Source organism: Cervus elaphus, chromosome 10, assembly GCF_910594005.1.
Source record: "Cervus elaphus chromosome 10, mCerEla1.1, whole genome shotgun sequence".
NCBI lineage: Eukaryota > Metazoa > Chordata > Mammalia > Artiodactyla > Cervidae > Cervus > Cervus elaphus.
In genome coordinates, this window is record NC_057824.1 from 15,178,770 (window position 1) to 15,202,219 (window position 23,450).

At 58.0% G+C, this 23,450-nt stretch overlaps 2 protein-coding genes across 3 annotated transcripts; both read right to left on the reverse strand.

Annotated features, from left to right (window-relative positions):
• Positions 1-455: 455 nt before the first annotated feature.
• On the reverse strand, positions 456-3,113 carry MRPL28 (mitochondrial ribosomal protein L28). Of its 2 annotated transcripts, none has more exons than XM_043915717.1 (6): positions 2,918-3,113; positions 2,446-2,743; positions 1,740-1,892; positions 1,350-1,484; positions 1,174-1,260; positions 456-842 (listed from the first exon to the last, which is right to left on the reverse strand). In XM_043915717.1, the coding sequence occupies exons 1-6, from the start codon at positions 2,962-2,964 to the stop codon at positions 735-737; spliced, it is 828 nt and encodes a 275-aa protein (XP_043771652.1). In that variant the 5' UTR covers positions 2,965-3,113; the 3' UTR covers positions 456-734. The 2 variants fall into 2 exon arrangements, with proteins under 2 accessions (XP_043771652.1, XP_043771653.1); XM_043915718.1 differs by having other exon boundaries at positions 2,880-3,109.
• A 1,121-nt stretch (positions 3,114-4,234) lies between these two features.
• PGAP6 (post-glycosylphosphatidylinositol attachment to proteins 6) lies at positions 4,235-13,495 on the reverse strand. The gene is given in 14 exon segments (XM_043915716.1): positions 4,235-4,616; positions 4,618-4,650; positions 4,933-5,049; positions 5,807-5,953; positions 6,028-6,206; positions 6,604-6,740; positions 7,120-7,243; positions 7,324-7,414; positions 7,806-8,125; positions 8,204-8,472; positions 8,639-8,766; positions 9,319-9,511; positions 9,594-9,771; positions 13,222-13,495. Coding segments are annotated over 14 exon segments (2,295 nt in total). The 5' UTR covers positions 13,337-13,495; the 3' UTR covers positions 4,235-4,352.
• Positions 13,496-23,450: the final 9,955 nt, after the last annotated feature.

Sequence of the window (23,450 nt, forward strand, 5' to 3'; positions counted from 1 at the left end):
GCCTCTCACCAGGGGCACAGCGCCCCTGCCAAGTTCAGGCTGTGGGTCAGCAGAGGAGGGGCGCCAACGTCACAGGCCACCTTTTGGGCATGACAGGGAGGGGCTGCCAGAAGCTGCAGCCTCGAGGCTTTCCCTGCAGGACACCCTCTGCCCCCGCGCCTCCCAGGGCTGGTGGGGGTGCTCACCACGCCAAAGGCCGAGCTGGCGTGGACCCTATATACCCAAGTCCCAAGCCCGGCCTTGGCACGTGGCATGGCTCTGGAGGACAGTCCACCTGGGCAGGGCCGTGCACCGGTGGGAGGGGCAGCATCACTCTGCTCCCCGGGCGCTGGGTCCCCCACGAGAGACAAGACTGAAGTCTTGAACACCCGGGACCACTACCCACCTGAGCTGCGTCCCGGCACCACTTGGGCAGGGAGTCAGCTTGATCCTCTAAGCAAAGCAGCACACACGTGGCCTGGCTCAGACTTTACTCAGGCTGGGCCCGGAGAGTGGTAATCCTCCTCAACAGGGCCCCTGCTGCAGGGGGAGGGAGCAGCGAGCCACACAGGCAGTTAAGACAGCCCCAGGCCTCTGGGGATCCTGGGGCTCCCGCAAAGCCCACCCTACCCAGGAACTGCGTGGCCAGCACACACAGCCATGGGTTCACCCACTGCCCATGGGCGGCTGTCACCCAGGCCCCTGGCTCTGTCCACGGTGCTGAGCCTGGCCGTCAGGCCCAGGTCCCCGGGCAGCTACGTCCTGTTGGCTCTTTTCTGTACCACAGCTGGCTCGGACAGCGCCTGCTGCTGAAGTTGCTCGACCAGTTCCTCCACGTAGACCTTGAACAGAGGCACGGGGTCCTGGAGGGGCAAGACGGGTCACCATAAGGTGGTCTGGGGAGGCCGGGAGTCCAGCTGCTGCTGACCAAACACCAGCCCCTAACCCAGAGGACAGTGCCCTGTCTGTGGGAGAGGGCCACAGGATCAGGCACCTGCCCCTGGCTTCCCTGGCTGGACTGTAGAGAATAAAGGCAGAGGGAGGGGGCAGCAGCTACCACGTGCTACAGACTCCTCTAAGAGACAGACGCAAAGGCCTCCGGGTGGTACTGGGCAGACCCTGGGGAGTGCCAGGCGGGCACAGCAAGCAGCGGCACCAAGCCTCTGGCTCTCGCTGGTCCTCCCACATGCTCACCTTCTCTTCCAGGAGCCTCTGCTTCTCCACGGCCTCGTCCAGCGTCAGACCGACCCACTCAGCCTCTGCCTCCGGGATGACAAACTCCTGGGCAGGCGGAGACAGGCTCTCAGTGAGGTTCAGGCAGCCAGCTGGGGGGCCCATGAGGAGCAGTCAGTAAAGGCTGGAGCCCCGACCTTGTACTTGTCATAGATGGCTGCCCTCCGTTCGGGGTCGTCCGGGTGCAGCTGGGGGTCCTGTCGGGCGAGCCGCAACAGCATCCCTCGCTTCAGGTCCATCCCAAACTTGGAGCACAGGTCCTCCTTCGGGGTCTGGCAGGAGGCACCGCATGGGGCCAGGTGCTGAGGGCAGGGCCCCGCCCACCCCAACAGCTGGCCCCTCCAGCTTCCCCCCCAGCAGCTGGCAGCCCCCACACCCAGGTCCGAAGAGTGGAAGGTCTATGAACAGAGAAGGAGGTGGTTGTGCTTCCCACATCCACGTAATTGACTCCCACCGGGGTGTCCAGGAAGGAACATGGTCCCGTTTACATCTCACCAGGGACCCCGGCCTGGTGCTGATATGCTTGCCTTGAGGATGTAGAAGTCAAACCCGTAGGCCTCGTCAATGAGGTCCAGGGTGCGCATGGTCACGGTCACAGTGAACTTGGTGTCCAGGATCTCACTGTAGAGCTCACGCTGGAACAGCTGTGGCTTCCACACCTTCTTCACCCTCTTGGAGAACTGCAAGTGCAGGAGGCTTGCTGAGCCCTGCTGCTTCTCGCCACACCCTGGAGTGCAGGGACCACCCCCACCCAGACTCTGCCCACGGTGCTGCTTTTCATTCCAGACACAGCACACACACAACTGTATCCTGTGGTTCACAGGTCACTCCAAACCAGGGACCAAGGGGCCAAGGGCAAAGAGACGCGAGCCTGGGAGGCCTTAAAGACACAAAGCCCCCAACCCCAAGCTCGCCCCGGAGGCAGCACCGCTTAGGAGCAGACTCAGGAGACAGGATCCGAGGTGAACCTTTGGCAGCAAGGACAGGTGACCTGAAACCTCACCCCCAGCCCTTCTCAACACTCAGGGCTCCTCCCATCTGAACACTCGACCTGGCTGCCAGAACTGAGACTCGACTCCTGAGGACACCTCAGAGGGAGCGGTCTCCACCACACTGTCAGGCCCTCTCCTGGAAGGGTGGGCGCTCTTTCACTGTCCACATGCCCCAAAAGCCCACGCGGAGCAGGGCAGCGAGACCGCGGAAGCACGGCTCCAGCGCGCCCTGCTCACCCACCTTGTCGTTGTTGACGTATCTGTAACCCTTCAGCCAGCCCTCGCCGCCCCAGAGCCCCAGCTGGGACTCCGGGGGGTAGTGAACGGGAATGGCCACATCCTCCACACGCTCCCGCTGCCCGTTCTTGGGGTTGATCTTGAACTTGGCCCCATGCGGCCTGAAGTGCACGGGCGTGGGCGTCCGCGCCTCCTCCAGGGAGCGCAGGTAGTGCGGGGGCAGGCGGGAGCAGATGCCCTCGCGCAGCCGCAGCCGCTTCCACAGACCGACCGGGACCTTGTGCAGGGGCATCGCGGCGAGCCTGGCGGGAGGCCGGGGCCGCCGTCACGCGCGCCCGGCAGCAGGCGGCCTCGACCATACCCGCTCCCGCGACATCCCCGCTACCGGCCCAGCCCTTCGCGCAGCCCCGACCGCAGACGCATGACCCGGGTTCCAACCTGCAAGACCCCGACCCCAGACGGGCCACACCACCTACTTTCCAGAATCCCTGCCTCGCCGGAACCGGAAGTCGCGCCGCGGCATTGGGTCCTCCACCCGCCGCTGACTGGCTGGCTGCAAAGGCTGTCGGTCTACCCCGCCTCGTCCCGCCCCCTTTCCCGCCTTTACGGACGGTAGAAAACTCCCTGCGGAGAAGGCGGCGGCTCTAGGCACCGTCGGCAAGTGCGGGGACTTGTCAATCTCGGTCCCACCTTCCCGCCTCCCGGAAAGAGCGCAGAAAACTATGTAAAAACTCTTGCCTTGAAACATCATGGTAGAATGTTAAATTAACCAATCACAGTGAAATCAGAGCTACAGAAAAATGTCTTGAAAAATCTTCCCCTGAAAATATTGCGTGTAAATATTTCCCCTCTATAAGCCAGGTCCGGTGGCCAAGTGCTGGGTTCCTGGAGGAGCAGGAAGCCTCCGGGGAGGTCACAGTCTGGACAGGACTCAGAAAAGAAGATGCCAGGAGGTGGGAGGGCCACGTGCCCCCCACCTTGGGCTCAGCTACTCAGCTTCCCATGGCCCCATTTGGGCCCTTCAGACAGCAGCCCCTTAGGGAGGCCGGGCCAACAGCAGCCCTTACTGGGGGTCTCCACAACCAGAGAAAGGCTGAGCCAGGTCTCCAGGAGTCCCCTCCCTGAATGTGCAGTTGGGTGGAAGGCGGCAGCCATCCCTGCTCTCCCGGGAATACAAGGAGATGCTGGGGCGGTGGGACACAAAGCTGGGACAAGGTGTGCCCTGTGGGCCCAGCGTCCTGAGAGCTGCTTGGCAGTTTCCTACCTGGGAAGCTCATCTCAAAACTGAGAGCCACAAGAAGTGAAGGGGGAGGACTGGACAGCCAGAAGTCAGCCTCCCCCACGCCACCCGTGGCAGCAGGCCATTACGGACCCCCAGTGCCATCAGCTCCATGGGAAGTGTGGTCACTCCTTCCCATGGCAAGTGTGTCAGCAGGGGGTAGATCTATGCCCAAGGCCGGCTGGCATTCAGGGCACAAGGAGTCAAGAAGCCCGAGGTCCATGGGAGGCGGGCTCAGGGCTCCTCTGCCTTACCTGGGTGTCTCACACCAAAGCCTCACAGGGGAACCAGGCAGTGGGGGACTCCCACTCTGCATCTCCCTCCAACCATCCCCACACCAGGATAACTCAGAGCCTGCCCCCACATGGTACCTGTGGTTTCTAGGTAGCCTGGCCCAGGCCCCAGGGGCCCCTACAGACACCAGCTGGGACCTGCAGAGGGACCGAGTCAGCTGGCAGCCCGCAGGCACAGGGACCTGGGGGTGTGGTCCTCCCTTGGGAGGAGGAAGCCAGAGTGTGCAGGGCAATTTTATTCAGCTGGAAATCCATCCGCATAGGGTCCCTCTCCCTTGGTCCTACCCCTGGCTGGAGAGATCATCAAAGCCGCAGGTGTCCCCCCCCATGCCAGCCGTGTCACGTCACTGTGTACAGCTCATCCCGGTGGTTCTTGCAGATTTCATAGTGGCAGGTGAGCTTCTGGGCGCAGGCCCAGGGCTCGGTGTGCTGGTCCCTTGGCGGCAGCAAGAAGGCTGCGCTCCCTGCCAGCAGCATGTGCCAGATGCTGTGGGTGTAGTAATAGTTTTCGCTGGTCATCATGGAAGTATAGATGGTGAGGGCCAGGGCAGCCAGGGAGAAGCCGGGCAGGAGGTAGAAGACCCAGCGCTGCCAGGAGGGGGGGGTAGCAGTGTCGCCGGCGCCCGCAGCGGTACACCTGGGGGAAACCACACGCGCATCTCAGGGCGCGGCCCAGGGCTGCGAGTGTGGGCTGCTTGGAGGGGGTCAAGGGGTGCCAAGCCACACTGGGTCCCTGCGGGTGCCGCTGGCAGCCCTCGGCGGGTGTGGAGAATACAGACCCAGGGACAAGAACATGGACGGAACGCGGGGCCACACTCTGTCCTCGCGGGGTGAGCATGTATGGGGAGCCCATGCTCTTATACCCCAGCTTCCAGGGGAGGGGGTCTGGGCAGGAACCCTGCCTACCCCAGCTCCTTACCCACATGGTAACCATGACCACGATGGCAAAGAGGCAAGGCCCCATTGTGTTCCAGGCGGCCCTGCGGTCCAGCTGCAAGGACATGGCGAAGATCAGAGTGCCCAGCATAAAGAGGACCTGGGCGAAACAAAGAGACGATGGCGGGGTCACGGGAGCCCGAGGCCAGGCTGTCTTCGATGGCACAAGGTCCAGCAGGAGCAGGCGGTGTGGGCCTGCTGGTCATCCCCGTGTCCCCCATCTCCCCCATCACCCCTGCCAGGCCCCCTGCAGAAACTGGCACCCTGTGTCCTGCTCTGCCCAGCTCCCGCACTGCTGAGATCCACTGGTCCCTCGGGTCCCTCCACAGGTGTATTATAATGCAGTTTTTTGTTGTCGTTGTTATGTTTGGCTCTTCTGCACAACCTGTGGGATCTTAGTTCCTCAACCAGGGATCAACCTGGGCCCAGGGTAGTGAAAGCGCAGAGTTTGAAACACTGGGCCACCAGAAAGCTCCCCACAGGGGAGTTTCTGAGGCACGGACTTGTCCAGGGCCTGCATCTCCAGCAGCCAAGCCCCAAAGTGTCCATAGTACAGAGACTCCAGGAACAGAGCCGGGAGCTTCTCGGGGAGGTCTGGTCCAGGTCTGGGGCTCCAGGCCTCCTCTCTGGATGGGGGCCTGGCCTAACCCTGCCCACCACCTCCTTTCCTGGCAGTCTCCGAGCAGCCAGCACAGTCCCTTCACAGCTGGAGGCACCTCTGCCAGTAGGCGACTGGTCAGAACGAGAGGTTTCCGAGGGCAGCGGGAACTCCCTTTCTGGTGTCTCTCTTGACAGGCTGTGCACAGGGGCCTCTGCTCTCCCAGGACCCAGACCGCAGGCATCAAGAGGTCACTCACGTATTTCAGGGACGCCTTCAGCCGGGCCATGCAGAGGACGGTGACCCAGACGGACACTCCAGAGCCCAGGAAGTCGCAGTACTGCAGCGCGTCGTAGTTGAGGATGCAGAGCACAGCGTCGCCCGGCTGATCGCAGGCGTGGTAGAACTGTGGGCCGGGCGGTGAGCGACAGCCCAGGTCCCACCTCCCCCCGCCCCACCCAGGGGAGCGGGCGGGCCTACCGTGGAGAAGAACATGGTGTAGGCGTAGACCGAGGCCTCCAGCAGGAGGCGGCGCTGCACGGAGATGGCGATGGGGGCCAGGAACACGAGGTTGCTCAGGGTGAGCAGGAGGGTGGCTACCTTCTGCTGGGCCACAGTCTGGGCTGTGCTGTTGTCCGTGCAGCTCCATCCACGCCAGCCTGTGGGCCAACGCGGCGCTGTGGGTGCCGAGGCTGGGCCGGTGGGGCTGGGCCAGGCAGCAGCTGCCCAGGAACCTCAGGGCCTACTCCGTGCCCAGGGCCTTGAGGAGGAAACCCTTCCTCACCGCACAGCGGGTCAGGACAGGTGTGGGCAAACGGAGGCCAGTGTGGGCAGGTGTGAGCAGGGGAAACCAAGGCCAGAAAGCAGTCCCATCTCCGGCGGTGTCTCTGTGAGCCCACACAGGGGTCGGGGGGCACGGCAGGCCGGGGAAGGAGGCGGTGGCCCCCACTCTTCGGGGCGCCCTCCAACCTTGGCCGAGCTGGGGTGGCTGCCAGCAAGAGGCCCAGGGCTGGGGTCCATGGGCACAGGCGCAAGGCGCATCAGGACCGTCCCTACCTGCCCTGCAGCTGCAGCCTGCATACAGGTAGCCGTGTCTACGCAGCAGAAGGCACTGGCCATAGGGTCCGCAGTCGTTCAGGCAAGGCACCAAGTACAAGGTGGTGTCCACGAGGACCGAGGCCTGCACGCACTCCCTGCGAGAAAGGGGCCCCAGGAAGGTGGGCTACAGAGGTCTGCTGGCCAGCCCCTCTCTGGAGCTCCCAGAGGGCCTTGGACACCTGAACTCAGAGTTGAGGCGCCTGGGCCCCGGAGGACTGCAACCACAAGGGGCTCTGCAAGGCCAGGACACCCTCTCCCTGCCCACCTGCCTGGGGCTGGGACCAGCATCCCCGCTTGCATCCGCGCTCTCGGAGCTGCCACAGGAGGAGTGGCTGGGGGAGAGGGGGACCCCGCGGGAGGCAACTGACCCGGCACGGCTGGAGGAAGACAGGTCACCCCCAAACTGGGATGCAGGCAGCCCCATCCACAGTCCTGAGCACAACCACTTGGCCGCCTGCCCCCAAGTTTACTTACTCAGGCCTCTCGGGGCAGAGGACCTGCAAGGAGAGGTACCAGTTGTCTGTCTCTGGGTAGGGGATGCTGAGGTTGGCCGTGGGAGACGAGGCACTCAGGGACAGGGGGTAGCCCTGGAAGAAGGCTGCAGGGAGAGAGTGGGAAGGCCCGGTCAGAGGCGGCCAGATGCCCACCAGTCCCTGGGCTGGACGCGCCTGCCAGTACCTGTGGTGCAGTTGAGCGAAGTGTTGAAGCTGAGGAAGGGCGAGCCGGCGGTGACACAGGCCACCACCGAGGTGTTGTCGGCAATCACGGTCTGGAAGGGAGGCCAAGCAGGGTCAGTCCCCAGCCTCCACCTCACGTTCACCGCTGATACTAGGGGCTATTCTCTGTGGCTCCCACTGGCTTGGGGCTCACCAGGACCTTCCCCTCCGGGCCAAGGGCCCAGCCTCAGCCCCCTGCCCCCGTGCAGCCCCAGGCCTGCCGACAGGGACCCGCTGCCCCCGGGACAGGCCTCCTGTTTCTCAATTGGCACCTATGCCAGCCCAATGCCCTGCCAGGCTCACTCTGTTGCCAAAAAGGCCATTCCGACCCAATCTCCATGGCAAAGTGGGCACAGGAAGGCCTAAGCAGTCCTTGCAACCCGGGTAGGTCTGAGCCCCAGGCCCTGGGTCCCAATCCTAACCCGACCTCGAGGACCAGGGTACCTGATTGATGTTCACGGAGATGCTGAGGGAGCCCCCACTGTCCATGCCCGTGTTGAGGTACAGTTGCATCACCGAGGGCATGTCCGACTGCACGAGCACCGAGACCCTGTCCAGGGGCCGGAAGCGCACGGACACCACGTCCATGTCTTCCCGCAGGACGGGGAAGCTCCTGAGGCAAAAGGGGCCACTGCCCGCCTCGCCGCTCTGGTCCAGGTCCTGGGTGTTGGGGCTCGGGGGCGGCGGGCCCGTGGAGACGTTGCTGCTCTGGTTCGGGCTGCTCTGCAGAGGGTGCTGGAGGTTCACAGTCCACGGTCTGCAGGCTGTCAGGACCACAAGGGGCTCAGCGCAGGCAGGCTTGGAGGTGGAGGGGGGCAGAGCAACCTCCCCGCACAGCCCACCTGTGAGGGCAGCCACAGCACTAAACGTCACCAACACGCGGGGCCCCGCCAGGCTCTTGGCCGTCACTTGCAGCCACCGTTCCCAGGGTGGTGAGGGCAGCAGCAGGCGGCAGGCCATGGTGGGGTCGCTACAAGTGAGCACCTTCTGGAAGTTTCCCGGCAGGGTGGCCGAGCCCACAGTGAGGTGCACAGGGCAGCCCAGGCTCCCATTGGACACACAGCCCTGCAGCTCCAGCCGCAGCTCCTGGGTGTGCTTGGGGACGAAGACTCTGCAGCCAAGGGGATACGGCCTCACTTGGGTTCTGCAGCTTCAGCCCACCCCCCGACCCCGTGCTTAAATTCACCCTCCAGGGTGGGGGCCAAGAGCTGGACCCCCCACCTTTTCACCTGCCCTGAGGACAGCAGGGCTGCCCACTCCAGCAAGCCTGCACTTACTTGAGGTAGCTGGGCTGGGAGAGGAGGACCAGGGGGAGGGGCACGTCAGGTTCCAGGATGGACATCTCAACCACTCGCACGACCAGCATGTCCGGCTGGAAGATGTAGGCACAGGTGGGAATAAAGTCCTGAGGAAAGAGCAGGGACAGGGAAAGAAGGTGAGGGGGTGCTGGCCCAGAGGGGCGGGGCTGGCCCGGAGCGGGCAGGGTTGGAGCAGATGAGGCGGGGCTGGCCCAGAGGGGCGGGGCTGGCCCGGAGCGGGCAGGGTTGGAGCAGATGAGGCGGGGCTGGCCTAGAGGGGCGGGGGCTGGCCCAGAGGGGCAGGGATGGACCTAGGGGGCGGGGTTGGAGCAGAAGGGGCGAGGCTGGCCCAGAGGGGCAGGGATGGACCAGGGGCGGGGTTGGAGCGAATGGGGCGGGGCTGGCCCAAAGGGAGTGTGGCTGGCCCTGGGCGGAGAGGTTAGAACAGATGGGGCGGGACTGGCCCAGAGGGGCATGGATGGACTGAGGGTGAGTGACTGGTCCACAGCGGGCGGGGCTGGCCCAAAGAGCCTGGGGTTGGGGGGCAGGGCTGGACAGCAGAGCCCTGAGCAATGTCGGCCCTAAGAAGGCGAACAACAGGGACCTGTCATTCGTGCCCTGAGCGATGCTGTCCCCATCCCCAGAGGGAGTGCCCTTACCTTCACCTCAATCTTATGGGAGGAGGGGGGCAGGTGGGCGGCCACAAACCAGTCCCCAGGTGCTGGGTAGGAGACATTGACGGAGGCGTTGCCCTGCAGCATTTTGAGGAGGAAGGAGGGCTGCACCGAGGTACTGTTGGCGAAGCTGGTGCCCAGTGGGTTGATCACAGGAGGGGCGCCATAGCGGAAATACCTGGAGGCAGGGAGAGCAGGGAGGGCTCAGATGTGGCCCCGGGCGGCTCCAGCAGGCAGGCAACGAGCAGGCTGGCACCTACACGGTGGTCTCCACGTTGTTGCAGGTGGAGCCGCTGCCCTGGGTGACCTGCAGCAGCCAGCGCAGCAGCACCGTGTCCGGGGGCACACGGAAGTGGAAGAGCCGGGCGCTGCCGTACCAGCTGTAGAAGGCCAGCTTCTGCGGGGCCTGGGAAAACTGCTCTGACACCAGCCTGGAGTCTGCAGAGAAGGCACTGTTTGGCGGCCAGGGAGCCCGGGAGCCCTCCCCTGGGGACAAGACGGAGAAAGGCGGAAGGCGGAGGCCCTTCTGCCTAGCCTGGCCTCAGAGAAGCAGCCAGGGGAGCCATGGAGCCCCTGGGATGCCTGGCACACCACCCCCAACCTGGGAAAAGTCACTGTTGCCCCCGATCCCCTGGTGAGGGCTAGGGCTCGGAAGCTTTCACTCAAGAATCACGTTCTAAAAAGAAAAAAAAAAAAGAATCACGTTCTCACCCATGTCTGCACATCCATCTTCCTAACCCCTCCAGCCCTGCCAACAACCTCCAACTCACAGGCTCAGTCCCCCAGATCTCTGCATCCCACCCACCAGGCACCCCCAATCAACAAGTCCCACAGGCCCCAACACCAATCACATGTTGGGTCAACATGAGGTCAAGTGCCTCAGACCTCAGAAGCAGGAAGAGCCCCCTCAGAGGGCTGCACCTCTCCACACTGCTCACAGCCCCCCGGGCCCCCCCACCGCAGCCCTGGCACACCTGGAGCTGAGGGATGGAGGATGAAAGGCACAGGAAGAGGTCAAGGTGGGAGCCCCATCCCTCCTCCCATCTGCCCTGGGCTCTGGAGACCAGGACACACCCCACCTCCCCTGAGTCTCCCCAGTGCTGGGATCCCTGGTCCTGGTTGCAGCGGACAGGGCAGGGCGACCAGGTCCAGAGGGTGGCTGCCTGCTCAGGCCATGATTTGGGGTTTCAGGAAGAGCCGCTGTCCGTCCTCACCCAGACAGGAGGCGAGCAGAGACCCTGTGTGTGTGTTGGGGGGGGCACCCAGGCTGGAGCGGCTGCTTCAGTGGGCACAAGCCTCTGCAGAGTGGCACAGGGACAAAGCAGGAGTTGGCAGCACACAAGCTAGCTGCCTATGCCCCACCCCGGAGCTCCCCAGTCCTGGCAGTGTCTCCCAGCCCCTCACCTCCATGGCTCCTCTCCCCAACACACTCCGCAAGTTGTCACCTGAAGCCCCTCCTGTCACACCAGCCTTTCCAAACCAGCTCTAAAGGTCTCTGGAGACCCCACCCTGGATTAGGAGCCTCCTAGGAGAGTCCATTAACCAGTACAACCTCGTGTCTGGGGCCCACGGCATAACCACCTGCCCCACGAATGGGTAAGAATGCTCTTGGGCCTGCCAAGAACAGGCACACCCAGGCGCTCTGTGTCCAGGGGTGACTAAGGAGGTGCCTGGGCTGCTCAGCAGGAAGCATGGCCCCACCGCCAGCTCAGGCCTCGTTTGCGGAGTGACCTTGACTGTCCCTTCTCCTGCCTGGGCCCAGCTTCCTCTGAGTTGGCCGAGTAGGACAGCACCTCCCTTCAGCTGCCCCTCCCTCCATGGTTAATGGATGTTAAAGTGCTTCAGGAAGAAACACACTGTGAACACAGCAGGGTGAGGCCACCCTCTCCTCCCCCTGCCCCACTGGGAGGGTGGCAGCCCACACCATCCCAGCAGCAAGCCCGGAGGGAGGGGTGGGCCAGGTGAGCCAGCCTTCTGACTCCCATGGTAGCACCTTGAAAAGAGATAGTAGCCCACTTACAAAGTCATCTGAGCGCCCAGGAGCCCAGTGTGGGGGACTGGGCAGGGGTAGGCACCACACAGCATAGGCACCAGGCTTTCCAGGTATCTGCTGGTCACCAGGTTCCAACTGTCAGCTCTGGCCTGAGTGCTAAGAGACTAGGAGCCACTGAACTAATATAAACTTTTTCCTGAGGCTGTTGCACCATCCCCCCACTACCACCACCATGGAATCACAGGGCCTTAGAGAAATAGCCAGCCAGCCGCTGAGCACCCAGCTGCTGGATGTGGCCAGACAGGAGAGGTCCAGCTGTGGCATGCAGTCCCCTGGCCTGAGAGGGGCTGGGTCCTCTGGCTCCCCCACCAGCCCTGGACACCTGCAATTCAGTGGTTATAAAGTCTCCTCAGGGTGCACAAGAGATAAGACCTCCCACTCCCCGGGCCACCCAGCCCCTCCCTGCACCCCGACCTCCCTGCCCAAGACGCCCACTCCATTATCTTGGTGAATGTACCAGGCCATTCACACATCTGAGCCAGATGTGGAAGTCACATTTCCAGTATCAGGAAGCACCAGCCACAAGCACACTTGCTCTGCCCACAACCCCCTCCAAGGACACAGGGTTGGGGGTAGGAGAAAGAAAGTCCCTGAGCCTGTCTGGGGACCCTAGTAAGGGGATCCTCTCCCACATCCTCCAAACCAGCACAGGCACCCAGTACAGAGACCCTGCCCACCCAGAGACCCCAGAAGCCAGGATCACACAGAAAGCAGGATCAGTTCAGCAGGCCCGGGAGGGGAGCGGCTGCCCCAGGTTTTCCATCTCCCTTCCAATGACTCCGTACCTAGCCCTGACCCGGGAGAAGGAAGAAAAGGAGAAAGTAGGGGTGGCAGTCCCCAGCAGAGCGCTTTCATCAGGGGCCCGCCTTGGGGAAAGTGCCTTTCGGTTCAAGCTAAGCCAGGCTCAGAAACCAGAGGCACAGCCCTCAGAGAAACAGGAGCTTGGAGGAGCAAGATCTCAGAGAAGGGGGGGGATGGGCTGGGAGCCAGCCCCATGCTGTGCTGGATAAGCTGCCTACCGCCTCCTGGGGCATCCGGGCCCTCCCAGCCCCGCCAGCAAGCCGTCAGAGAGCCCAAGGCCACCGAAGTCAGATAGTTTACTCAGCACCCCCAGGCGCCCAGCAGCACCTTCTGGTCTAGCCGCCCCCTTGGGCCTTCATCACCCAGAGCCGAAGTTCCCAAGCAGCACAGAGGTGGCCATTTCTCTGAAGCACTCTGGCCTGTGAGCGCCCTGGGGACCACTGGGAGTCCACCCTCCAACAAGCGAGGCCAGCTGTTGAAGGTGACTGCACTGGGGTAGTGGTCACTGTGGGAGAGGCGGAGCCCTGACACGCACCTGGCTGCGACTCCAGGATCTAAGCAACTTTCTCCAACTCTGCCCCTCTCCCAGGCCAGATGGCGTCCAGGAACCCCACTGCCCAAGGTTTCCTCCTGGGGACTCGCACTCCCACCACAGCCCTTGGAGTCCCAGGAGAGTCCCCCCTGGGCCGCTCAACCTCACCCTGGTGCCCGAAGATCCTACCCGACCGGAACGCGTTGGGAGGAGGAAGGAAGGGAGGGCTTGCTCCAAGGGGACAGTCTGGCCGAACCTGGCCCTGGGCACAGAGGAGGGGGAGAGGGCGTCCTTTCTTTCCGATCGCTCTCACACTCGGCGCCCTGCAAGGGGGCGCCGTGCGCCCCCAACACGGCGTGGGGACCTGAGGCCTACGTCCCTGCCAGGTGAGCGCACAGGTGCCCCAGGTGAGTCACAATCCCGGACCCGCCCCCCACCTCTGCCCCCCCCGCGCCCCCGCCCGCGCCCCGGGGATGGCGCCCGCGGGTCCGCGCTCGCTTACCGCTCTTTCTGCCGTCGCCAGCGGCGGCAGGCGGGGACCGAGAGAGCAGCAGCAGCAGCAGCGACATCACCACCGCCACCGCCGCGCCCCCGGTCCCAGTCCCAGCCCCGCGCATGGCTCCGCGCTCGGCCAGGCGCTACCCGGCCAGCGCACCAGGCCGGCCGCCCCCGCCGCCACCCGGGCAGCCACCGCCGCCACTGCGGCCCCTGCCGCCGCCTCTGCCCAGGGCTCCCATCCTCCGGGCCGGTCCCGGCCGCCGGCGCCCCGGGCACTTCCGCCTGTGAGGCCCCGCCCCGCCGGAGTCCGGACGGAGAGGGGCGCTGGGTGAATAGCTGCGCGCGGGGCGCGCGCGTGGAAGGCGATCGGAAGGAGGATGCGGGACAGACGGGCGACGCGAGGCGGTGACATGGGGCGAGGGAGGGTGACACGAGGCGGGGTGCGACGCGGGGCTGGGGGCGTCCTGCGGATCAAGAGGGCGCTCTGGGAAAATGGGTCAGAGGTGGGTCAGGACTGAGCGGGAACGCGGGTCCGCCACTGCGCGCAGAGTAGCGGAGGCGGGGCGGGATGCGGTGGAGGGTCGCGGGACACGGGGGGCGGAGTGGGGGCAGAAGGTGGCGCCGGACCCAGAGGACCACGGGGGTCTTGGTTCTGAGGCAGAAATGGTGCGGCGTGGCTTGGAATGCGCAGGAGATTCGAGGCAGCCGCAGAGCGCCCCACATGTGTCTGGGGGCACCCGGGTCGCTGCGTGGCTGGCTGGGCGCGGCGGGAGATCCGGCCCGCCGGCGGCCGCTCCCGCCTCCCGGATCTAGACTCCCCGGCGGGGCCTCCCCGCGCGCCACACCACAAAGGCGCTACGAGTGTGGGTGAAAAACACTTCCATGGAAAGATGAAGAGGCTCCTGCACATATTTTGTGGACTGTGAAGGTGGCGATTCCTGTCGGTGGTGCGAGTCACTCCTCGCCCTTGACCCCGGGGTCTGTTCCAACAGATTAAGGATTTCAGCGTGAAGAGGAAACGGTGAAGGGACTCCAGAGAACTTAGGGAAACTTTTTTAGCGTCCTGGGGAAGCGAAGACTTTTCTAAATATGACCCAGGAGGCTAGAGGCAAGACTGAGAAATTCAGCTAAATGCAAAATTGCAACAAACTCAAAAAGGAAGCCTCAAAAGGGAGGACACGGACTTGCATCACAAAGAGGCGATCTTACAGAGATTACTAACAATATAGACTTCCTACAAATAAGAAACACCAGCCGGGAAACTACCAGTACCGATAAGGAAACCACTGGAGAAGATTCCTGCAAAGGATATGCAAATTTCCCTCCTTAGAGAAATGCAAAATGAAAAGCACCCAAAGGCCTTTTTTCTTTGACCTAACAAATCTGCAAAAAGCTGATTGCGCGCCCAGACTTAGGTTTGCTGAGCCTCTGGGAGCCTCACCCTGCCACCGCTGTGCATTTTCCTGCAGAGATGGTCGCGGAAGCATGAGCTTGCCTGAGTGCAGCCTGCGCCCAGATACCTGTCATGAGGGAAAGAGGCATTTGAATCACGGGTACCCAGATGGAGATGCAAATGCTGTGATGGTATAAACACTGATCCAGTGGGCTGAAAATCCAGAAGCTTTCTGTACTGGTTGGAATGGTCTAGCAGGAGGACCGTTAGCAGAAAAAAGGAAAGGGCAGAATAATGTGTTCAGAAAGCTCCACTTTTTGTAGAAAAAAAATTGTTTAATTTGCGTGTCTCAAAGGTAGAAAATGCCTAGAAGCATCCAGCAGTTGGTGCAGGAAGGGAAGCAAGTGGCTGAGGACTGGGAGGAGGGGTTATATCTGTTTGAATTTTTTGAATTTCAGTGTATGTGTGTCTGTATCTGTGTCCTGTGTGTGTGTGTGTCTGTGTGTTTGTGGATTTCCCGGTCTGGAGGGAGGAGAAGCTGACCGCTGGAGCCCAAAGCCACTGAAGGCTGGGGGGAAGGGAGGGATGAGGCAAGGTGAGGAGGGAGGAGAAAGGCCCAGGTGTGAACTCTTATTTATTCCTCTGGAATCTGGGCAGGCCCTCTTCACCCGGGGCTGCTGGGGACTCCCACGTTCTATTATGGGTTTTGCTGAGCTTTGATTTTAGTGCACTGTACTGACCCAGATCATGCAGGGACAGCAGCTGTGGTTAGCTCTGAGCCCCGAGGACTGTACCATCTGACACCCATCCCTGGGCTCAGCGGCGCCCCAGCGCTACCCGTTCTGAGGGTCACCTCAGTGAGACTCCAGCATCAAGCTCCCCAGCGGGCAGGAGGGAAGGTGTCTGTGCTTCCTTTGAGGTGGGGAGCTGGGGGGCTGGGGAATTTGCAGATGGACCAGAATCGGAGATCTCTGCTAAATAACAAGAGTATAATAGAAAAGGCAAAAAAAAAAAAAAAAAAAGAGAGAGAAAAAAAGAAAAGGCCCACCTGGGGGCCTCACTTGAAGATGGAAACAGGCCCTGTGGTAGGAGGTTTCTGTATCCTACCTCACAGTACGTGGGAAATTTGAGGTTATCAACTGTCAAGAATAAAACAATAAAAATATTAAAAGGAACCTAGAATACGTCCCTTAGAATACAGGTATGGGAAAGCCTTTCTTAAGCAAGACAAAGAACTGGGGAACATGAAGAAAAGGTTACTTATTTGACTACATCTTAAAAAATGTTATATGGGACTTCTCTGGTAGTTCAGTGGGTAAGACTCTGCCTGCCAGTGCAGGGGACACAGGTTCCATCCCTGGTCCAGGGAGATCACACATACTGTGGAGCAACTACTGAAGCCCATGTGACCTAGAGCAACAGGAGAAGCCGCTGCAGTGAGAAGCCCAAAGCCGTGCTCCGCGACAGAGAGAAGCCCTCTGCTTGCCGCAACTGGAGAAAGTCCCTGTGGAGCAACAAACGCCTGGCACAGCCAAAAAATTAAAAAAACAGATTCATTTAAAAAGCGTTATGTAACTGTAAAATGGGTAAAAGGAAAAAGGATGCACGTCATCGAGCCAAGTGGAAGGAATCATGTGCTGTGCAAGTGATAAGAGGTGAACCCAATTGAGATAGAAAGGGAATCCACACACTGAAGAAAAGAGCCCAGAAGGAAAGAAGACACTGGAAACACCCTGCACCCTGGCAATCACCAGAAGATGAGAAAGATGCAGCTGGTCCACTAGCAGGCTCACGGACCACAAGGGAAGACAAGACACCTTGTCCTCTCTCGGGCAAGGGAGTGGGCAACTTGCCCTCTGTGGCTGCACTAAGAGCTGCTCCTGAAGGCGTCGGTGGCAACACTGAAATGTCCTGGAAATGGGGACCCGCACTTACAGGGGCGCTGGCCACAGAGGTGTGTGCAATTGTGGACCCTTGGGGCTCTGTGAGGGGATGGTGCATAGACGAAGACCTGGATATCTTAGGAATTCTCACATGGTTTTCCCACAGCTGGGTTTTCCTTGCTGTGCACGGGCTTTCTGCAGTTGCGGAGCCTGGGCTTAGTGGCTCCACAGCCTGTAGGATCTTCCCAGACCAGGGATGGAACCTGCGTCCCCTGCATTGGTTTTATGGACCGAGTTGCTGGATACAGCCCATTTCCAGGCTGGAACACCCTCAGCTGGCCCTCGCCAGCTCCATGAGTGTGTGCTGAGTGGACGGCTGCCTGCCCGCCCGCTCGCCCAGGGAAAGGCGTATTTCCCACAAAGGAGAGAAAGAAAGCACTGCCCGCCCCTCCTGCAGCCCCCCGCCTGCCTCATCTCTCGGGTCTCCCCTCCGTCATTCCTCCCCGGTTAGCCCAGGCCAGCAGTGCTGCCATCCTGGGCCCAGTGCCAGCCACCAGCTGGCCTCGCTCCCACCGTGGCCCTTCCAGTTGAGGTGGGCGCTCAGCCCTGGGCACACTGGGAAAGGCTGGGGCCCTCAGTACCCCCGCCCCTGCTCCCCCACCCTCCCCAGTTCTGCCTAGGCTCCTCCTGTGTGCCAGGCCCAGGCTGGAAAGAATTCCCTGCTCTACAGACGGAGTGTCCTGTCAGCTCAGCCCGCTGCAGGCTTCCTCGGACAGGGAGCGGAGTGTCCCCATGTGGGCGGGGCCGGGATGCAGGTGGTTTCTCTTCCTCCCAGTGCCCCCACGTGTCACCATGAACTAGACCAGGGCACCCAGACACGCGGGGGCCTGAAGAAGGAATTCATAGGGCCTTGACTCCATCTGAGGCCTGTCCGTGCTGATCGTGCTCGGTCACCTCTCCAGTGGACTCTGAACTCTCTGCTTAGTGCCTGTGGGAACGACAATGGAAAGATAAGACCCCCTCCAGACAGGGGAACCTTGAAGATTGTATCCAGGTTATTCATCACCTAAGAGAAAACAGACACTAATCACCCCTGCCTCCGGACAGTATCTATCAGAATGTAACCACAGGCTTATCCGTTATTAACTGGTTGGAATGTAACCACGGGCTTATTGAGTATTAACTGTTTGAACACATAACACGTGAATGATGGGGTTATTGAGATTGTATTTACCCTTCCTTTGTAAGCCTCAAGGGATTTGTGGTGGTGGGTTTGGACACGTACACATGGGGTATAAAAGATTTTCACAAATGCTGGTCCAGGTCCTTGGCTAAGAGGAGACTCTGCCTTGGGCCTGCCGGTGTAATAAACTGCACTCCACTATCTGCATTGTCCTTCTGAGTGAGTTTGTTTCCCAGAAAGCGTGGCTATAACATTTGGTGCATTGGCCGGGAAACTCCTCACTTTGAGGCCACCCCGAGGCTTTGTAGTGTGAATCTCCTAGAGGGGGGGAAGACGCCTCGCCCCTCTGGAAGGAGTCTGCTTCTCAACGCCTGGACCTTTCATGTTAGCAGGTAGTGGATGGCAGCAGGGGAACTGAACGCTCAGGTGAGGAGGAACCCACCCAGCAGGGTGGAAGAGGGGGCCTGATCCCCCTGGGAGGGACTAGAAGGAGCAGGGACCCACAGGAGCCTGGAATAGGCAGGCGGCGATTGCTTGGTACACAGGTCGACGAGTGTGCTAGGGTTTAGGAAGGAAATTTGTGAAGGTCATTCAGGAGGTGTGTCCACGCCGTCTCGGGGAAAATTACTACCAAGCGATCACCAGGGGATTTTTAGGATAGGAAACTGGTCCTTGTATGCTCATATTCTGCCCTCCCCCAGGAGGTGTCCCATCTGCTGTGAAATTCTTGACCCCCTTGGAATTGTTAGGCTAGAAGGAGGCGGATACAGAAGTGAGTATGGGGAATTCCCTTGTGGTCCAGTGGCTAAGACTCTATGCTCCTGATACAGGGGGGCTGGGTTCGATCCCTGGTTAGGGAGCTGGATCCCACATGCCACAACTAAGACTCTATGCAGCCAAATAAATAAAAATAAATGTTTAAAAAAAAAAAAAGAAGTGAGTATGAATTGGCTTTTCCGGAGATGGCCTGGGACATGGGATATTTAACCCATCTGTGTTTTCATCCGCACCTGATCAAGCCCACCAAGGCAGAATGGACTTTAAGGGAGAAACCGTCTTGGACCATGTGATGTTCTGGTTCGGCTGTGCTGACTAGCGGGTGAAGACATGCCGATCCCCCTTCTCCCTCTGGGATATGGCAGTAAGGCTCTTCTCACCCCAATTAGGAAGGAGGCAGAATGGCAATTTAAGTGTCACTGAGTGGAAATATCAGAAGTACATAGGGTACTGAGAACTTTGTAGACAGAATGAAAAGGAAAAGTAGAAGAAGGTCTGAGAAGGTAAGCAAGATGGGGGGAAGTGAATCTAAGGCAACTGTATTGAAGTGCATGATTAAAAATAAGAAGGGATTAGGAGGAGACTATGGGGTGAAGATGAAGCCTAACCACCTCCACATACTCTGTGAGGTCGAATGGCCCCCTATGGGAGTAGGATGGCCACCAGAGAACACCATGAACTCAAAAATAGTGGAAGCAGTCTATACAGTAGTCACAGGAGAGCCAGGACACCTGGATCAATATCCATCTATTGACTCATGGCTAGGGTTAGCTTGAGACCCTCCTACTTGGACAAGGTTCTGTATCCAGAAGGGAAAGGGAAAAACATTAATGGCACAAAAATTAACTGATGATAAAAAAGGAAATTCTACAGGATTTGGACGGGGATGACCTGACCCCTCCACCATGTTGGATAATGACGCGCCTGCCTCCCAGTGCTTCACCAGGACTGGAGGCCGCCTTAATGCCCGATCCAGGGCCAGGTGAAGTTCCTCCAGCCGCCGCTGCTCTTCCGCCAGCTCTCCCGGAGGTCGTAGAGCCGCCGTTTTGGCAGGCTCCGCTCCCAGTGACGGAAGCCTCTGGCCAACACTTCCAGGATCTGGCCCGCCCAAGCTATACCTGCCTCTCCCAAGTCACAGCCCATCTTTGCCTTTGAATGAGAAGATCGAGTCAGGAGCACCAAACAACAGCTCATCTGGACTCCCCCACAAGGGTTTAAAAACTTCCCAGCCATCTTTGGGGAAGCCTTGGCTTCTGACCTGGACTCATTCCATCTGGAAGAGTATGGATGTCGGCTCCTACAATACGGGGATGACCTGCTGCTGGCTGCCTGAGACCAAGGAAAAATGCTGGAAAGGGACAAATGCACTGTTCCAGCTGTTGATGGAAGCAGGTTACCCGGTGTCAAAGAAGAAGGCACAGATCTACAAAGAGGAGGTAAGATATCTGGGTTTTGTTTTAAAGAAGGGCTCAAGGTTCCAGACCCTAATTGGGTCCTATATACTGATGGCACTAGCCTGATAAAACAAGGACAACGGCTGTCAGGTTAGCCAAAGCGGAAGGGGCCATCAAGACTGAAAAGGGATGGTGGGAATTGCCAAGTGGCAAATTATTGGTACTGGAGGAGCTGGCACACACTCTGATAAGCCAAACACACCAAGCGACCCACCTAGGCCATGCTGCCTGCTCACAGGTTAATGCTGCCTCTCGGGGATTCAGACAAAAACCTCCGGGTATTCAGCTGAAAGACACGCTGCCCCTTGAACACCTGGGAGTGGACTTCACTGAAATAAAACCTCACCGACACTACTGTTACCTGCTGGTCATGGTATGTACATTCCCGAGATGGGTAAAAGCTTCTCCTACCTGGACTGAAAGAACATCAGAAATAGCCCGGTGCCTGCTTAGGGAAATAGTTCCCAGATTTGGATTTCCTACCAGCATTGGATCAGGCAATGGCCCAGCTTTTGCAGCTGATTTAGTACAACAAGTAAGCAAAACTTTAAACATCAAATGGAAACTGCACACTGCATATAGGCCCAGAGTTCTGAGATGGTGGAATTAACCAACCACACACTTAAAGAGACTCTCCAAGTGGATCAGAGAGACTGAGTGCTCCTGGGTGGACTTGCTTCCGATGGCTCTGCTCAGACTCAGGATGACCCCACAGTCCCAAGGCTATTCTCCATACGAAATTGTGTATGGGAGGCCTCCTCCCATAATAAAACAGGTGTCAACAAGTTTGCCTCAGGTAAGGGGGGATAGGATTTCACAGCAGATGGAACTGGGTAAGGTAATAAATCGGGTAACTAAGTTTGTACAAAAAAGGGTGCCGTTCCCCCTTGGGGAACAGATTCATGAGTTTACACTTGGTGACCAAGTATGGGTCAAAGATTGGAAACATGATTTGCTAGCCCTTTGGTGAAAGGGCCCTTATGTTATTCTAACTACCCCTACTGCAGTTAAAGTTGCAGGTATTGTCCCTTGATCCATCATATGAGGGTAAAGAGAGCATACCACACAGACTCAGAAAACGCTGAGTGGACTGCACAGAGGGACCACATTGATCCTCAAGAGACTAAGACCATCCTCAAGAAGAAGGAAAAGAAGATCCCGGACGAGCCCCTTCAGGATGAAGCCGCACAATCAACTCCTGCTGCTTGGCCTCATCAACATGATTTTGAATTTAACTTCTGTCTCAACTCAGGACAACATTTTCACCTCATGGGCACATTCCTACGTGGACTTCCACAACACCTCCAACTGCTGGGTACGTGGGGCTATGCCTCTGTCTGTGATGGATGGACTTCCTTGGTGGGTGTCACCGCTCCGCCAAGGAGATTTTAACCACTCTGCTCTTTTCTGGGATGACAAAGAGACTTTCCTCTCTCTTGTCAATCATAACCTCTCCTTGCTCTCTTGGTGTAAGGCCTACAGTCAATTGACTCAGGTCATGGGGTTACATTTGATATAAATGCCAGTGTAACAAAAGCCTAACCTACAACAAGCCCCAGTAAATCTACCTTATTTACATGCTAGGTGGACAAGATCTGTTTCAATGGTATGAGTATATTGCTGCCTTTTTTGTACCCTCTATAGGGACAACAAATATATTATGATTAAAGTAGAAATCTTGACTAATTTCACAAACAGGCCCTCCTAGATAAAACAGAAGCCATCCAAGCCTTAAATGAAGAGCAAATCTAAATGAAAAAAGCAGTAATTCATAATAAAATGGCTTTGGACATACAGCTGCTCAAAGAGGGACCTGTACTATAATTAAGGTTGAATGTTGTGTATACATTCCTGACTTATCTGACAATGTATCGACTACTTTAGATGACATGAAAAATCAGGTAAAAACAAGTCAAATGAAAACATTCCTTTCTGGACTTCGGTCCTATCGGGTGAAGGGCGATTGGTGGAAAACTATATTTACCACTGTTATAGTTGCCTTGATAGTTCTGCTTTGTGGACCCTGAATTTTACAATATATTATGAACTTTGTAACCGGAAGGTTGATGTCATTCTCCCTAATTGGCAGTTGGAGAGCCAGGGTGCAATATATCCCTATAAATGATGCTCATAATATGAGTTAAGAGCATCAAGGGGAGGAATGAAGAAGGAATTCATAGGGCCTTGACTCCATCTGAGGCCTGTCCGTGCTGATCGTGCTCGGTCACCTCTCCAGTGGACTCTGAACTCTCTGCTTAGTGCCTGTGGGAACGACAATGGAAAGATAAGACCCCCTCCAGACAGGGGAACCTTGAAGATTGTATCCAGGTTATTCATCACCTAAGAGAAAACAGACACTAATCACCCCTGCCTCCAGACAGTATCTATCAGAATGTAACCACAGGCTTATCGGTTATTAACTGGTTGGAATGTAACCACGGGCTTATTGAGTATTAACTGTTTGAACACATAACACGTGAATGATGGGGTTATTGGGATTGTATTTACCCTTCCTTTGTAAGCCTCAAGGGATTTGTGGTGGTGGGTTTGGACACATACACATGGGGTATAAAAGATTTTCACAAATGCTGGTCCAGGTCCTTGGCTAAGAGGAGACTCTGCCTTGGGCCTGCCGGTGTAATAAACTGCACTCCACTATCTGCATTGTCCTTCTGAGTGAGTTTGTTTCCCGTGGCTATAACAGGCCCAGAGGAATAGCTCCCCCAGAACTTTGGGGAACAAATAGAGTTTCTGCATCTTTATTTACCGAGACGAAGTTTTTCTCAACTCCAACTACCATCTATTATTATCATTTCATAAAGGATCATTTTCCCATCAAAACCTTTAGGAGGCTCATACACTTAGAATTATGCTTAAATGCAAAGTTATTTTTTCTAGAGTCCAACATGTAGTTCTCTGTTGGGAGCAGCCGGGATGCACCCAATCCGTGACAAGGTCATGGGAACCTGCAAGGCAGCTCTTCCTCACATGGGGCTGCCCCGGGGGCTCAATATGTCCCCTCCAGAGCCTCCAGGATGAGAAAGGAACCTGCAAGTCAGCTCTTCCCCTCGAGGTTGTCCCAGGGGCCCGGTATGTCCCTTTCTTCCTTCTGTCTTACTGTTGTTGGGCTTTCTATTAATTTTTGGAAATGATAATATATAGTAATAAGGCCTCGCTGGAAAAGTCCAAGCCTTTTTGGAAATGCTCAAGATTGCTCTGGCTCAGGACACGACCATAAACATCAAGTCATAAAAGAAAAGGCCACAGGTATAGTTTGGCTGCTTGCTTAAAAGATTACAATGTTCTAGAATCGAAAAGAGTAGAGGTATTTAGATTTATAAGTAGATATACTGCTTTAGTTTACTTGCTCCTTGGTTGAAAGGGTTTTCACTATTGCTATCTCCTTGCTGCTATTGGTTCATTGTTTCCCTTTCTTTAAACAACATGGGATATTATGGGTATTTCTGTAAAATTAGAAAATGGGATATATAGGATTTTAATAGAAGATTTATATTAACCAGCTTTACTGCCATTATCTTACTA